The sequence below is a fragment of the Notolepis coatsorum genome (genome assembly GCF_963971535.1).
Source record: "Notolepis coatsorum genome assembly, chromosome: 8".
In the NCBI taxonomy this organism is placed as follows: Eukaryota; Metazoa; Chordata; class Actinopteri; order Aulopiformes; family Paralepididae; genus Notolepis; species Notolepis coatsorum.
In genome coordinates, this window is record NC_140172.1 from 94,100,854 (window position 1) to 94,118,852 (window position 17,999).

The following is a 17,999-nucleotide window of genomic DNA, read 5'->3' on the forward strand; positions in this document are numbered from 1 at the left end:
GTGGGGTGGGTCCGGGTTGTTGTAAACAGCGACTCCTACAGTTCGGTCGGGGCGCCTGCTAAGCGCGGATAGGACCTGAGTGGGATAGTGTGATCCTTCCACACGCTACGCCCTCTCAATGAGAATCCGCGCTGCCAGATGAAAAGAAGCGGTTGATTGGCTGGACGTGTGTCGGAAGAAGCACGTGATAGCCTCCACTTTCCCAGACCGACTGTGGGGGGTAAGTACGCAGCGACCAGGAAGGGGATTGGGAATTGGCATAACGACTAACATTGGGTTGGGAGAAAATCGGAGGAAAATGGAGGGGAAAAAATATCAATAAAAAAAGAAAAGAAAAAAACGCCACTGACCTCGTTCAGTACCCTCTTGAGATCATGTGTACAAAAAAATCGAAGGAAATTAATAAAGGGAAGATGATAAAACCGAAGGTTCTGTAGATACAGTACTGAATTCTCCCATCCGGACCAATGCTATTTGAAATATTATTATAGAATATAGAATAGATGCTTATACATTACCTTATTATAGCCAATTCGCACATTTATATATATATTAGTGCTGTCAGGCGATTAAAAAAAATAATCGAATTAATTACAGGATTTGTAATTAATTAATCTAATTAATCGCATTTTAATCGCATAACCATTTTATGCCTGATATTCTATATTCTATAATCATATTTCAAATTGCATGTGTCCGGATGGCAGAATTCAGTACTGTATCTACAAAACCTTCTGTTTAATCATCTTCCATCTATTAATTTGCTTAGATTTTTCAGGTCTGGTCAATTTGAGCATGGTGTTATTCACAGTCAACGATTAAAAAATGTTTATTGATATTCTCATTTGGTTCATTACAATTTACTCAAAATAAAATTTTCATTCAATCAATCACCGCGCAGATTGATTGATTGAATGAAAATGTTATCAACAGATTGCAGAATGGGTACAATACAGTACGGCTCAATACACACAATTGTTAAGGGGATGCAGACCAGAGAAAGACTTTCGTCTTGTTTACATCAGGGTCCCCCATTTTCAATTCATAATGAATTGTAAGTAAGGGTGCAACTTGCACCGTGCAATCCATTCTTTGTGGATCTAGCCCACAGTATTTCTGACACTGGGAATACATTCCCTGAGATTCATAGATGTCCCTAGAATCAGATACCAAGAACATGCAAATAGACCATATTAAAAAAAATAATTAAATGTGTATTCTACATTCTTATGGAATGAATGAGATAAAAAAAATATTATAATTTTTTTTCTTTTTCTTTTGGTAATTCATTTTGAGTTAATTTTCATAACGCGATAATTAGCTGTGTAATTAATTAATCGAATTAACGCGATAAACTGACAGCCCTAATATATATACATATATTATCTTTCAAATGCCCGAGTTCAATTTGGATTTAGTATCACCAGGCGTGCATAAGAACAGATACTGATATCTACTGTAATCTAGTGTACTTTTTATTTTCCCCACAGTGCAACCGTTTTGAAACAAATTTCAGATCTAATTGTTCCTACATGCTAACAATAGGGAGGAGAAACTAACTGCGTTTCAATATTTGTCAAAAACGTTACCTTTTGTGGCTTATTATCGCGAATAATAACAGTTATTGACATAATTCATAATTCAACTCTGAACTTTGAACCCCCATATACCTTGCCAGGAAGTGTAGTTCGGAAAAATGGCCGCAAAAAGACTACAATTCCCATGGTTCAAAATTTCCATTTTCGTTTCAAGCTTGGAATGGACGATCGAAAATCGAAAACTTAAAACTATCTTTTAACACTTTTAACCTATTGCTAAACTAACATATTGATGATAATATACATTCTACATGCTTTTGTGACATGTTAGTGATGTTAATACTTGAAAACGTTTGATTTTAAAATCGCAAATGTTTTGCATCACTCTGAAAAATATGGATCTATGATCATAATGTCATTTAGGGGTCGGTACCGACCCTGGGGGATGTGCTTTTTACAGTGGTAACTTTACATACGTTTTGTGACTAACTACAGTAAGAAGGAGCTGGGTATCCAGGATGAAGAACAGCATGGATTGTGTTCAGAAAGGGACCCTTCGACAATGTCAACAATGAGTAGGACCTAGGGGTCCGCAATTCTGAACTTACCATTTAATGTATGGGAGAGTGCCTGTAAGAGGGGACGTTAGCACAGTTTCCCTTAAGTTAGCATTAGGTTTTAAAATAGCATTTATCTTTTTTCTTCTTCTATTTTTTACATGGATAAAACAAAACATGACAACACATAATACAATAATAATAATAATAATAATAATAATAATAATAATAATAATAATAATAATAATAATAATAATAATAATAATAATAATAATAATAATAATAATAATAATAATAATAATAATAATAATAATAATAATAATAATAATAATAATAATAATAATAATAATAATAATAATAAAAAAAAAATTGATCCACTTTTTCTCCCATTTTTCTATATTTTCTCCCATCCCAATTTTCGTATCATCCAATTCAACCCTCCCCTGTCACGGACGCTGTTTCTTGCCTCCCACAAGCCGGCTGCAATGTGGACTAAGTCATACATAGCACAAGTCCCCTCCGGTACCTGAGGTAACAGCAGTCGCATCTTTTCACCTGCGCAGCTCGATCTCTCAGTGGCGAGGAGTAACGCGCGGGAGGCTCACGCTGCCCCCGACACTTCCTGATTCTACTGCGCAGGCGCACCAACCGACCTGTAGGAGTCGCTGTCCACAACGCCCGATCCCCACCCATCAGTTTCCCACCCCCTAATACGGCCAATGTGTATTAGTACGGACGACCAGCTAAACTGAAAGCAAATGTGGAGCGCTGGGCTCGAACTGACGAGGCCAGCGTTTCCAGCATTTCGTGGCGAGCGCCTTGCCCACTACGCCACGTAGCCGCCCTAATAATAATAATAATAATAAACAGAAGAACACCAGACAATAATAATAACAATAACTATAATGACAATATAATGACAGTAGAACAACAACAATTATAAATACAGAACCTAAACATTTAAACAAAATTATATTATCACAAACACCACAAAAGACATTTCCTCCCCCAGGACCAACACCCCAACCCCGCTCCGCTGCTAGATAGTGGCCTTAACTTTCTCGGCCACTGCGACCCACAGCTCAATGACATCCAGTAGTGTCAGAGACCAATTAATCATTGTGAGTTTATCAGGTTCTTTCCACCTCAGATCTAACTAATGTTATAGACTAGCATTTCGAAAGCAGGTTAGCCCTGACTTTAAGCCCACGTATAACAAGCCCTGTTGGAGCAGGTTTTCATCAACTTTGTACGCTTATCAATACAAAAATACATTTACAAAATGTACTTTGAACCCATTTTTGTCAGTAGACACAGTAGAGAAGCACAACACAGGAATTCCTGTGTAATCAATAGCGTATAACGAACCTGTACAATTCATATGGTGACGTTTGTAAGGAGTTCTTCTTACCCTCTGGGGCAAACACATGATGGAGATCCCCCCACACATCAAACCAGCCGGTCCAGTAATCCATCACCATGGCAGGGCTGTTTGGCTACAGAATGAATGTCCAAGCTATCAGTTTATGATGGTTTTCGTGAGGGCTGGGTGATAAACTGTATTTTATGGTACATTGTAAGAGTATTAAAAGTTACAATGGCAACTTGATGAGAATAGACCATTTTGAAAGACACAGTATGACACAAAAACCACAAAAGACCTTACATAAGGGTGTATTGAATTTGTATTGGGATAATACCATTGTTAAAGGAACACTCCAACATTTGGGGAAATTAGCTTATTTAACATCTTCCCTGGAGTTAGACAAGAAGATACATACCTTTTTTGTCTCTCTGCATGCATTAGGCTTAGGGAATGCCTGGACCGTTAGCCTAGCTTAGCTTCATCACTGGAGTTCCCAAAAATAATAAATTTTTTCATGCTGTCATTGATCAATTATGGTGAAGTGAGTGACGTCCAGCAGGATCCACCAGAAGTCTCCCAGAGTCTCCTAGTCGCACAAGTCTCCCAGTCACACAAGTCTCCCAGTCACACAAGTCTCCCAGTCACACAAGTCTCGCAGTTACACAAGTCTCCAAGTCACACAAGTCTCCCAGTCACACAAGTCTCCCAGACACACAAGTCTCCCAGAGACACAAGTCTCCCAGTCACACAAGTCTTCCAGTCACACAAGTCTCCAAGTCACACAAGTCTCCCAGTCACACAAGTCTCCCAGACACACAAGTCTCCCAGTCACACAAGTCTCCCAGTCACACAAGTCTCCCAGACACACAAGTCACACAAGTCTCCAAGTCACACAAATCTCCCAGTCACACAAGTCTCCCAGACACACAAGTCTCCCAGTCACACAAGTCTCCCAGTCACACAAGTCTCCCAGACACACAAGTCACACAAGTCTTGCAGTCACACAAGTCTCTCAGACACACAAGTCTCCCAGTAACACAAGTCTCCCAATCACACAAGTCTCCCAGACCCAGACACACAAGTCTCCCAGACACACAAGTCTCCCAGTCACACAAGTCTCCCAGTCACACAAGTCTCCCAGACACACAAGTCACACAAGTCTCCCAGACACACAAGTCACACAAGTCTCCCAGTCACACAAGTCTCCCAGTCACACAAGTCTCCTAGTCACACAAGTCTCCCAGTCACACGAGTCTCCCAGTCACATGAGTCTCCCAGTCACACAAGTCACACGAGTCTCCCAGTCACACAAGTCTCCCAGTCACACAAATCACACAAGTCTCCCAGTCACACAAGTCACACGAGTCTCCCAGTCACACAAGTCTCCCAGACACACAAGTCTCCCAGTCACACAAGTCTCCCTGTCACACGAGTCTGCCAGTCACACAAGTCACACGAGTCTCCCAGTCACACAAGTATCCCAGTCACACAAGTCTCCCAGTCACACGAGTCTCCCAGTCACACAAGTCTCCCAGTCACATGAGTCTCCCAGTCACACGAGTCTCCCAGTCACACAAGTATCCCAGTCACACAAGTCTCCCAGTCACACGAGTCTCCCAGTCACACAAGTCTCCCAGTCACATGAGTCTCCCAGTCACACAAGTCTCCCAGAGTCTCCCAGTCACCAGGTGGGTGAGAGCAGAGTGAGGTACCTGGGCTGCAGGGTGAGAATACAGCCTTCCATCTAAAAACATAAATGAAAACTTACCACAGTCATGGTAGCCATATTAATAACTTCAATCGGTTTGGATCCTTTGAATGAAACGAAAATGTAAACACTGACCTCAACGTTAGAAAAAGTAGCACTGGTGACGTGAAATCACTGCGCCCAGACAGGAGTGGTTAGGCAAAAAAAAATTCCGAGTATATCTGCTTAGAAAACGGAAATGTCTAATTCAATTATTTTTTATTTCTCCACGTGGTAAATACACAGGTCACAACATGTTTACAGGAACGTTTTGGAGTTGTATTTTGATTGTATTTGGAGTGTGTTTTCGTGACTGTTTGGGAACTCGGGTAAATGTATGACCCACTTCCAGTGATGAAGCTAACCCACGGTCCAGGCATTCCCTAAGCCTAATGCATGCAGAGAGACAAAATAGGTATGTATCTTCTTGTCTAACTGCAGCGAAGATGTTAAATAAGCTAATTTCCCAAAATGTTGGAGTGTTCCTTTAAATATTATTATACTTTTATAATATATAATTTTTATATTATATTTTAACCATATGATTTCCATAATGTTAATACTGTATAGAGAGATATGTATAATAAAACACAAGATACTTGTGCCTTAATGATAAGGATAAGCAATCAATGAAGAAACACAATTACCAAAAGAAAGTCTAACATGCCTATAAATCCTTATACTATGGAACTTCATACTACGAATGTATTACTTGGCCCATAACGGCCCCCAAACAGATTTCCTGCACCTCTTTGATGTGCGCTTAGGTATTGACAATGCCGATGCAACATAGCCACCACATGGCCCCCAACGGCCACCACAGCCCAATGTGTAGATAGACAGGCAGTGAGAGCCACCATATCACCAGGGTTATCATCAAGTAGGCACCTCCCTTCGCTGGTGTTTCATCAAGTTAGACCCACAACACCTCGGGAAGGCTCAATGGTTAGTTCCAGCATCCCAGAACCACCCCCTCCATGCTAGTTCTCATTGTCCCACCTGCAGAACTTCAGTGTGTTATCCTATCCTTACTACCCCCTCTTGTTGTCACCTCACTACTTCCTCTTGTTGTCACCTCACTACTTCCTCTTGTTGTCACCCCACTACTTCCTCTTGTTGTCACCTCACTACTTCCTCTTGTTGTCACCTCACTACCCCCTCTTGTTGTCACCTCACTACTTCCTCTTGTTGTCACCTCACTACTTCCTCTTGTTGTCACCCCACTACTTCCTCTTGTTGTCGCCCCACTACTTCCTCTTGTTGTCACCTCACTACTTCCTCTTGTTGTCACCTCACTACTTCCTCTTGTTGTCACCCCACTACTTCCTCTTGTTGTCACCTCACTACTTCCTCTTGTTGTCACCCCACTACTTCCTCTTGTTGTCACCTCACTACTTCCTCTTGTTGTCACCTCACTACTTCCTCTTGTTGTCACCCCACTACTTCCTCTTGTTGTCACCTCACTACTTCCTCTTGTTGTCACCCCACTACTTCCTCTTGTTGTCACCCCACTACTTCCTCTTGTTGTCACCCCACTACTTCCTCTTGTTGTCACCCCACTACTTCCTCTTGTTGTCACCTTACTAGTCACCTCACTACTTCCTCTTGTTGTCACCTCACTACTTCAGCTTGTTGTCACCTCACTACTTCCTCTTGTTGTCACCTCACTAGTCACCTCACTACTTCCTCTTGTTGTCACCTCACTAGTCACCTCACTACTTCCTCTTGTTGTCACCTCACTAGTCACCTCACTACTTCCTCTTGTTGTCACCTCACTAGTCACCTCACTACTTCAGCTTGTTGTCACCTCACTAGTCGCCTCACTACTTCAGCTTGTTGTCACCTCACTACTTCCTCTTGTTGTCACCTCACTACTTCCTCTTGTTGTCACCTCACTACTTCCTCTTGTTGTCACCTCACTAGTCACCTCACTACTTCAGCTTGTTTTCACCTCACTACTTCCTCATGTTGTCACCTCACTACTTCCTCTTGTTGTCACCTCACTAGTCACCTCACTACTTCCTCGTGTTGTCACCTCACTACTTCCTCTTGTTGTCACCTCACTATTTCCTCTTGTTGTCACGTCACTACTTCCTCTTGTTGTCACCTCACTACTTCCTCTTGTTGTCACCTCACTACTTCCTCTTGTTGTCACCCCACTACTTCCTCTTGTTGTCACCTCACTACTTCCTCTTGTTGTCACCCCACTACTTCCTCTTGTTGTCACCTCACTACTTCCTCTTGTTGTCACGTCACTACTTCCTCTTGTTGTCACCCCACTACTTCCTCTTGTTGTCACCTCACTACTTCCTCTTGTTGTCACCCCACTACTTCCTCTTGTTGTCACCCCACTACTTCCTCTTGTTGTCACCTTACTAGTCACCTCACTACTTCCTCTTGTTGTCACCTCACTACTTCAGCTTGTTGTCACCTCACTACTTCCTCTTGTTGTCACCTCACTAGTCACCTCACTACTTCCTCTTGTTGTCACCTCACTAGTCACCTCACTACTTCCTCTTGTTGTCACCTCACTAGTCACCTCACTACTTCCTCTTGTTGTCACCTCACTAGTCACCTCACTACTTCCTCTTGTTGTCACCTCACTAGTCACCTCACTACTTCAGCTTGTTGTCACCTCACTAGTCACCTCACTACTTCCTCTTGTTGTCACCTCACTAGTCACCTCACTACTTCCTCTTGTTGTCACCTCACTAGTCACCTCACTACTTCAGCTTGTTGTCACCTCACTACTTCCTCTTGTTGTCACCTCACTACTTCCTCTTGTTGTCACCTCACTACTTCCTCTTGTTGTCACCTCACTAGTCACCTCACTACTTCAGCTTGTTTTCACCTCACTACTTCCTCATGTTGTCACCTCACTACTTCCTCTTGTTGTCACCTCACTAGTCACCTCACTACTTCCTTGTGTTGTCACCTCACTACTTCCTCTTGTTGTCACCTCACTACTTCCTCTTGTTGTCACGTCACTACTTCCTCTTGTTGTCACCTCACTACTTCCTCTTGTTGTCACCTCACTAGTCACCTCACTACTTCCTCTTGTTGTCACCTCACTACTTCCTCTTGTTGTCACCTCACTACTTCCTCATGTTGTCACCTCACTACTTCCTCTTGTTGTCACCTCACTACTTCCTCTTGTTGTCACCTCACTAGTCACCTCACTACTTCCTCGTGTTGTCACCTCACTACTTCCTCTTGTTGTCACCTCACTACTTCCTCTTGTTGTCACGTCACTACTTCCTCTTGTTGTCACCTCACTACTTCCTCTTGTTGTCACCTCACTAGTCACCTCACTACTTCCTCTTGTTGTCACCTCACTACTTCCTCTTGTTGTCACCTCACTACTTCCTCTTGTTGTCACCTCACTACTTCCTCTTGTTGTCACTTCACTACTTCCTCATGTTGTCACCTCACTACTTCCTCTTGTTGTCACCTCACTACTTCCTCTTGTTGTCACCTCACTAGTCACCTCACTACCTCCTCTTGTTGTCACCTCACTACTTCCTCTTGTTGTCACCTCACTACTTCCTCATGTTGTCACCTCACTACTTCCTCTTGTTGTCACCTCACTACTTCCTCTTGTTGTCACCTCACTACTTCCTCTTGTTGTCACCTCACTAGTCACCTCACTACTTCAGCTTGTTTTCACCTCACTACTTCCTCATGTTGTCACCTCACTACTTCCTCTTGTTGTCACCTCACTAGTCACCTCACTACTTCCTTGTGTTGTCACCTCACTACTTCCTCTTGTTGTCACCTCACTACTTCCTCTTGTTGTCACGTCACTACTTCCTCTTGTTGTCACCTCACTACTTCCTCTTGTTGTCACCTCACTAGTCACCTCACTACTTCCTCTTGTTGTCACCTCACTACTTCCTCTTGTTGTCACCTCACTACTTCCTCATGTTGTCACCTCACTACTTCCTCTTGTTGTCACCTCACTACTTCCTCTTGTTGTCACCTCACTAGTCACCTCACTACTTCCTCGTGTTGTCACCTCACTACTTCCTCTTGTTGTCACCTCACTACTTCCTCTTGTTGTCACGTCACTACTTCCTCTTGTTGTCACCTCACTACTTCCTCTTGTTGTCACCTCACTAGTCACCTCACTACTTCCTCTTGTTGTCACCTCACTACTTCCTCTTGTTGTCACCTCACTACTTCCTCTTGTTGTCACCTCACTACTTCCTCTTGTTGTCACCTCACTACTTCCTCATGTTGTCACCTCACTACTTCCTCTTGTTGTCACCTCACTACTTCCTCTTGTTGTCACCTCACTAGTCACCTCACTACCTCCTCTTGTTGTCACCTCACTACTTCCTCTTGTTGTCACCTCACTACTTCCTCATGTTGTCACCTCACTACTTCCTCTTGTTGTCACCTCACTAGTCACCTCACTACTTCCTCTTGTTGTCACCTCACTACTTCCTCTTGTTGTCACCTCACTAGTCACCTCACTACCTCCTCTTGTTGTCACCTCACTACTTCCTCTTGTTGTCACCTCACTACTTCCTCATGTTGTCACCTCACTACTTCCTCTTGTTGTCACCTCACTACTTCCTCTTGTTGTCACCTCACTACTTCCTCTTGTTGTCACCTCACTAGTCACCTCACTACTTCAGCTTGTTTTCACCTCACTACTTCCTCATGTTGTCACCTCACTACTTCCTCTTGTTGTCACCTCACTAGTCACCTCACTACTTCCTCGTGTTGTCACCTCACTACTTCCTCTTGTTGTCACCTCACTACTTCCTCTTGTTGTCACGTCACTACTTCCTCTTGTTGTCACCTCACTACTTCCTCTTGTTGTCACCTCACTAGTCACCTCACTACTTCCTCTTGTTGTCACCTCACTACTTCCTCTTGTTGTCACCTCACTACTTCCTCATGTTGTCACCTCACTACTTCCTCTTGTTGTCACCTCACTACTTCCTCTTGTTGTCACCTCACTAGTCACCTCACTACTTCCTCGTGTTGTCACCTCACTACTTCCTCTTGTTGTCACCTCACTACTTCCTCTTGTTGTCACGTCACTACTTCCTCTTGTTGTCACCTCACTACTTCCTCTTGTTGTCACCTCACTAGTCACCTCACTACTTCCTCTTGTTGTCACCTCACTACTTCCTCTTGTTGTCACCTCACTACTTCCTCTTGTTGTCACCTCACTACTTCCTCTTGTTGTCACCTCACTACTTCCTCATGTTGTCACCTCACTACTTCCTCTTGTTGTCACCTCACTACTTCCTCTTGTTGTCACCTCACTAGTCACCTCACTACCTCCTCTTGTTGTCACCTCACTACTTCCTCTTGTTGTCACCTCACTACTTCCTCATGTTGTCACCTCACTACTTCCTCTTGTTGTCACCTCACTAGTCACCTCACTACTTCCTCGTGTTGTCACCTCACTACTTCCTCTTGTTGTCACCTCACTACTTCCTCTTGTTGTCACGTCACTACTTCCTCTTGTTGTCACCTCACTACTTCCTCTTGTTGTCACCTCACTAGTCACCTCACTACTTCCTCTTGTTATCACCTCACTACTTCCTCTTGTTGTCACCTCACTACTTCCTCTTGTTGTCACCTCACTACTTCCTCTTGTTGTCACTTCACTACTTCCTCATGTTGTCACCTCACTACTTCCTCTTGTTGTCACCTCACTACTTCCTCTTGTTGTCACCTCACTAGTCACCTCACTACCTCCTCTTGTTGTCACCTCACTACTTCCTCTTGTTGTCACCTCACTACTTCCTCATGTTGTCACCTCACTACTTCCTCTTGTTGTCACCTCACTACTTCCTCTTGTTGTCACCTCACTACTTCCTCTTGTTGTCACCTCACTACTTCCTCTTGTTGTCACCTCACTAGTCACCTCACTACTTCAGCTTGTTTTCACCTCACTACTTCCTCATGTTGTCACCTCACTACTTCCTCTTGTTGTCACCTCACTAGTCACCTCACTACTCCCTCGTGTTGTCACCTCACTACTTCCTCTTGTTGTCACCTCACTACTTCCTCTTGTTGTCACGTCACTACTTCCTCTTGTTGTCACCTCACTACTTCCTCTTGTTGTCACCTCACTAGTCACCTCACTACTTCCTCTTGTTGTCACCTCACTACTTCCTCTTGTTGTCACCTCACTACTTCCTCATGTTGTCACCTCACTACTTCCTCTTGTTGTCACCTCACTACTTCCTCTTGTTGTCACCTCACTAGTCACCTCACTACTTCCTCGTGTTGTCACCTCACTACTTCCTCTTGTTGTCACCTCACTACTTCCTCTTGTTGTCACGTCACTACTTCCTCTTGTTGTCACCTCACTACTTCCTCTTGTTGTCACCTCACTAGTCACCTCACTACTTCCTCTTGTTGTCACCTCACTACTTCCTCTTGTTGTCACCTCACTACTTCCTCTTGTTGTCACCTCACTACTTCCTCTTGTTGTCACCTCACTACTTCCTCATGTTGTCACCTCACTACTTCCTCTTGTTGTCACCTCACTACTTCCTCTTGTTGTCACCTCACTAGTCACCTCACTACCTCCTCTTGTTGTCACCTCACTACTTCCTCTTGTTGTCACCTCACTACTTCCTCATGTTGTCACCTCACTACTTCCTCTTGTTGTCACCTCACTACTTCCTCTTGTTGTCACCTCACTAGTCACCTCACTACCTCCTCTTGTTGTCACCTCACTACTTCCTCTTGTTGTCACCTCACTACTTCCTCATGTTGTCACCTCACTACTTCCTCATGTTGTCACCTCACTACACCTCACACTTCCACAGCCATCCTCCTTTCTGTGGTGCCTGCTTTGCTCCATACTGGTTTCTCCGAGCTGAGCCCCCCGACCTTGTTAATGTCTACTTGCCTAAGAGCTGCCTGGAGAGGAATAATTTAGTACATACATACCTGGATAGCATTCAAATACTTTATGTCCCTCATATTTAGCTTCTGAAGTTTCACTGTTCTGATGACTGCAAAAGAGAGAATCATGACAGCATGCCATCATTGTTGAACATTTTGTGTGTACGTGCGTGCGCATGTGTTTGTGTGTGTGAGTGTGTGTGTGTGTGTGTGTGTGTGTGTGTGCGTGTGCTTGTATTTGAGATAGAGAGACAGAAAGATAGTGAGAGATACAGAGAGAGAAATAATGTATCTTTGTATCCTTAAATGCACTTAAGATCATTTCACCATTTTTGACACATCATTCATTCTTGCCTAAACATGAGTTCATACATCAAACCATTGTTCAATATGCGTTTCCCTGACAACCATATCTGGAAAACCATTTTGTGCTGATTCACCACTTTCATAAGCTTCCATTGTTTCTGGAATTGTACCTTCAGCACCTTGTGGACACTCAAAAACTCTCCACATTGGATGGAAATGGCATGCATTGCTAACCTGTGGGTAGGCCTGTCCCCGACTAAGGATTTGTATAGTCGACATTGATGTATACACTGAAATGTATAATAAATAATAATAATAATAATAATAATATATATATATATATATATATATATATATATATATATATATATATATATATATATATATATATATATATATATTTTTTTTTTTTTTTTTTTTTTTTGATCATTCCATTTGGGCTGTGGGCGGTGCTTAATGTCTGAAGGATTGATTGATTGAAAACTTTATTAACAGATTGCAGAATGGGTACAGTACAGTACAGCTCAATACACACAATTGTTAAGGGGATGCAGACCAGAGAAAGACTTTCGTCTTGTTTACATCAGGGTCCCCCATTTTCAATTCATAATGACATTTATGACATACACAATGTACAGATATACAGATATAAAAATCTGATCTAATCATCTAATCTATCTAATCATGACATTTATGACATACATGACATACAGATATACAGTACTGTTACATTTGTGACATACAAGATATGCGAATATACAGTACTGTTAAACAGAGATCCTAACAGGAAATATATACATACGAGGGGGAGGGAACTGTACATTAGGAGGGGGTGGGGGGGGGGGGGTTCGGACATTTACGGGGGCCAGTTTCGAATTGCAGCCTCCCGTAGCTGCTCTTTGAGAGCGGTTTTGAAGGTGGGTAGGGATTCACATTTTTTTACGGCTGTGGGTAGGGTGTTCCACATTGATGTGGCATAATTGCAAAACGTGTTTAGTCCCTTGTTTGAGCCGAATCTGGGTTGCACATGATTTGTGGAACTCTCTCTGGTGTTGTGGTCATGGTATTCACTGACCTTTGGGAAGTACCTCGACATGTACATGGGTACCTTAGTGGTGTAGTGTATCTTGTAGACCAGGCCCATTGCAAGTTGCTGTACTCTGTCGTCTACTCTAAGCCATCCTAGGTTGTCAAAATGGGCAGGGGAGAGGTGGGTTCTAGGAGTAAGGTCAAGCAGTAGTCTGACCAGTTTGTTTTGTGATGTTTGTAATCTTGTTTTTAGTGCCTTTGAAGTGCTTTGGTACCATGAGGTGCAAGCATAGTTGTAGTACCCTTGAATGAGTGCTTCTGCTGCTAGAGTCTTCAGGAGTCGACTGAAGGCTTCTTGTCCTCTGCGAAAGCATGCAATTGGTCCACTGATGGATACATCTTGATATTTGTCTAGTAGTCAGTGTGTTCATTAGACAGGTGAAATCCTCTTTCAGGGGCGGCCAGGTGGCGCAGCGGTCTTTGGAAAGAATGATATATAAAAAGAAATTATAATAATAATAATATATATATATTTTTGCATTCGACTAAGAGGTTGGCAGTCGACTACGGCTCCTTTCGATCGATTAGTCGATTATTCTACTAATTGAGGTCAGCCCTACCTGTGGGTAAAATCATTTACCTTTTTCCCTCATCTTCTTATGCTAGACAAGGGTATAATGGAGCAACTTTAAGGTCATCAGTGTTGACCCACGGGTTAGCATGACATTTCTATCAGTTGTGGTGAGTTTTGAGCATTTACAAGGTGCTGATGATGGTACATTTTTACAATATACAGCAGAAGCCTTATATAAGTGATGAATCTGCACAACATGGCTACCAAATATCTCTACGATGGAAAAGTATATTGAACAAACGTCTCATACATGAAACTCGTATCAAGAATGACATAAGAGACCCACATATCAAAAACTGTGGAATTATCCGTTAAATCACGTTGAACCTCTGGAATATTTTAATTCATACATTTCAATAGTTGAATTCAAATAAAGTATTCAAAATGAACATGTGTATAATATATGTGTGTGCAAGGGGTGTGCATGTGTGCGTGTGTTTGTGCATGCATGTGTGTGTGCGTGTGTATAGTAGTGTACTCTACCTCCATCCACACCCCCTGACTGTAGGCCACTGTGGACGTCTGATGTCAGCAAGAGCTCACTGATCCCTCGGGACTGTAAGGCCTGTAGGAATAACACAGTAAGAGACAAATACAATAGAATTTATTTAATAAATCATCATGAATCAACATAATGAATTAGCTGTGTGTGTGTGTGGGGGGGGGGGGCTATCACATCTTTGATGAAGAGTATATAACTGTCATCCTTTGCAAAGGATCCATATCAATTTGTTTCTGATATGTGTGTTAGTTGTGAATGAGATCACTGAGCTTTATTCAACTTCACATCTATCAGAAAAAGGAACAAAATGCTTATGCTGTGTGTGTGTGTGTGTGTGTGTGTGTGTGTGTGTGTACTGTATGTGTGTACTGTATGTGTGTGTGTATGTGTGTACTGTATGCGTGTGTATGTGTGTGTGTACTGTATGTGTGTGTGTGTGTGTGTACTGTATGTGTGTGTACTGTACGTGTGTGTGTACTGTATGTGTGTGTGTGTGTGTGTATGTGTGTGTGCAACCTATTACCTCTTTGATGAAAAGCATATAAACGTAATCTTTTGCAAATGATCCATATTCGTTTTCCACCTGCACTGCAATAATAGGACCTCCTTTCTTGAACTAAGACAACACAGGAGGCAGCATGTAAATGAAACATGTAAATTAAACATGTAAATTAAACGAGTAGATGAAATTAGTAAACACATTGTGCGTGGTGGTACACAGTCGAGCAGCCGAGCAAATGACCTGCAGTGGAAGTACTTTTGGAATAAGTTGATCAAAGAAAGTGTTGACGGCTTCAGTGAAGCCGGGGTAAGTCGTCCTCAACCTCATGTTCCCGTCGCGAAGAAGCCAACTGTCACAGAACAGAAGAGATTCAAGATTCAAGAGATTTATTAGTCACATACATGACATGTAGTGAAATGAAGGTGGCCATGCCCGCCTTGATTGTGCAAAAACATACAAATAATAATAGAATAAAATAGAATATAGATAATAGATAGACATGATAAAAGGTACTAAGATAAAATACTATACAATACTAAGCTTACGAATGAAAGATAATGAGTCCTATATACACTACTATACAATATACTATACAATATATACAGTTATGCTATATGTAACTATACTATACTAACTATACTATACAAAAACATACATTAATGTTTTTTAAAGTGACCTTTGCTTTTTCCTAAAGTGACCTGTAGTGTGTGTGTGTGTGTGTGTGTCCGTCCATGTGTTCATGTGTGCTTGTGTGTGGAGAGATCAGTGTTCAGTGAAGAACACAAGGCAGAAGGTAAAGACAACTTTGAACTGTTGAACAGTAATCCAGAACTATTTTATTGCACTGTAAAAACTGTGATTTTATAGTATGTCTGCACTTTATGTGCTCATTTCATCATTCATGTCTTTTCTATTCTACTAAAACTCAATCAAACCATAAACAAGGTGGCCTGTTGGGATGTTAGATCCTAATGTGAAATACTGTGACTTTATATGATTGCTCATTTTACCCTTGCTATTATTTTACTTATTTTTACTTTTATCTCTACGCCCCACTATCCGCTGGGTGCATACTATGACCTTCATCATGTTTTGTAACAGATTACAGAAATTCAAGAAGCCTATTGGAACGTGAGGTGTTCTGATATGATTTGATTAATATATCTGCATTATTTTATCCCACTTTATGCTTTGCTCTTGCTGCTCGTTTTACACTGATTTTATGTCTTATTTCTTATTGATGTAAAGCACTTTGAACTGCAATCCCCTGTATGAAAGGTGCTATACAAATAAAGTTATTATTATTATTATTATTATTATTATTATTATTATTATTATTATTATTATTATTATTATTATTATTATTATTATTATTAATAATATTATTATTATTATTATTATTATTATTATTATTATTATTATTATTATTATTATTATTATTTATTATTATTATTATTATTATTATTATTATTATTATTATTATTATTATTATTATTATTATTATTATTATTATTATTATTATTATTATTATTATTATTATTATTATTATTATTATTATTATTATTATTATTATTATTATTATTATTAAGCAGTGACTCTGCTACAGAGATGTAAGGACAACAGAGGCATAGTGAGCTTCATATACAAAACAAGACGTCCCCCTGTGGGGGCCGGAGCTTGTTTACTGGTTCCCATGGCAGCACATGGTCATAAGAATAGCACTTTGTGTTGTGGTTTCAAGTGGCTTCTCTGTGTGATTAGATTCACAATCACTTGCGTCTTTATTAGATTTATTGAGGAATGTTGCCTGGACATGCAGGAGAGTGGAGAACTGCAGCTACAGATTGTTTGGTTCATACGGAAATTCATCTGTATATTATGAGTGCAATTGCATGTATTTGGCTCGGAGAAAACATGCAGCATAATAGGCAAAACATCTAAGCTACTCAACCCTTGAGAGTCAACAAATGATGCTATGCTGTTGTCTTGGAAAATATTATCATGTCCATAGCTGTGTTAAATACATATTCTCTGTACAGCCTTGACTAGTTAATATAGTTAACTAGTATACAGCTACAGCTCAGACACTAGGGTGACAGTCTTAACAGTGTTCTTAAAACAACAGCCAAGGCCCAGGAGGTATGACATTTGGCCTTGTCTCCAGTTCTTGTGTGAGACACGACAAAACACCTAAACCCATCTTTTGTTTTCATTTTCTCATCTTTGTTCATCTTTGTTTACCTTTCTTGACATATCTGTTATTAATTTGTCATCTTTTGACATCATGTCATTCACTTTCTGGTCAGACGCTTGGTCTCTGATTGTAAACTGAGCATACTCTTTTTGTGGCCACAGAAACAGATAATAAGCTATGTTTTATTTTTTATACAATTTGACTCATCTGAATTTCTACAGTTTCACTGTTTGGCTAATTTAAAATATTCCACAACACTGTCTTACCTCGGCAGTCCTCCCAGGTCCAGCTCAGAGGAGATATATGGCCCAGGACGCAGAATCACCCATAGTCCCACCTCAGCAGCAAGCTTGAGATAGGCTCTGAAATTAATATAAAAAAGATATGAAAAGAAATAACAAAGATATATCTAAATATATTTTATAAAGAGAAAATGTCTATATGATTTATCAGCTGTGTGTGTGGCTGTCCCCGACTAAGGATTTGGATAGTCATTTGCCGATAGTCGACTGGTAGTTGACTACTCCCCTGAATGCAAAAAAATATTTTCATTTTTTCATTTCAACCTTTATTTAAAATCGTAAGCATCTGAGGTTTCCCTCATTTACAGAAACGACGATTGTACAAAATGTAAACAGTACATAATAAAAACAATATTCACAGAAATTTAAACACCAGAGTAAAAAATTAAAAACTTTTCAAAATAATTTAAAAAGATCAACTAAAACAGTTACAGGTAGTCACA

The 17,999-nt window shown here is 41.0% G+C and overlaps 1 protein-coding gene across 1 annotated transcript in view; it reads right to left on the bottom strand.

Moving 5' to 3' along the window:
* LOC311233090 (beta-galactosidase-1-like protein 2) overlaps window positions 1–17,999 on the bottom strand; it is a gene marked incomplete at its 5' end in the record, with an annotated part of 65,826 nt that overhangs the window by 37,068 nt on the left and 10,759 nt on the right. Inside the window, 6 exons of the mRNA XM_084319965.1 lie at window positions 3,507–3,591; window positions 12,133–12,197; window positions 14,540–14,621; window positions 15,082–15,174; window positions 15,301–15,409; window positions 17,521–17,616. Of these exons, the coding sequence (XP_084176091.1) occupies window positions 3,507–3,591; window positions 12,133–12,197; window positions 14,540–14,621; window positions 15,082–15,174; window positions 15,301–15,409; window positions 17,521–17,616 (530 nt within the window). The remainder of the gene's footprint in view (window positions 1–3,506; window positions 3,592–12,132; window positions 12,198–14,539; window positions 14,622–15,081; window positions 15,175–15,300; window positions 15,410–17,520; window positions 17,617–17,999) is intronic.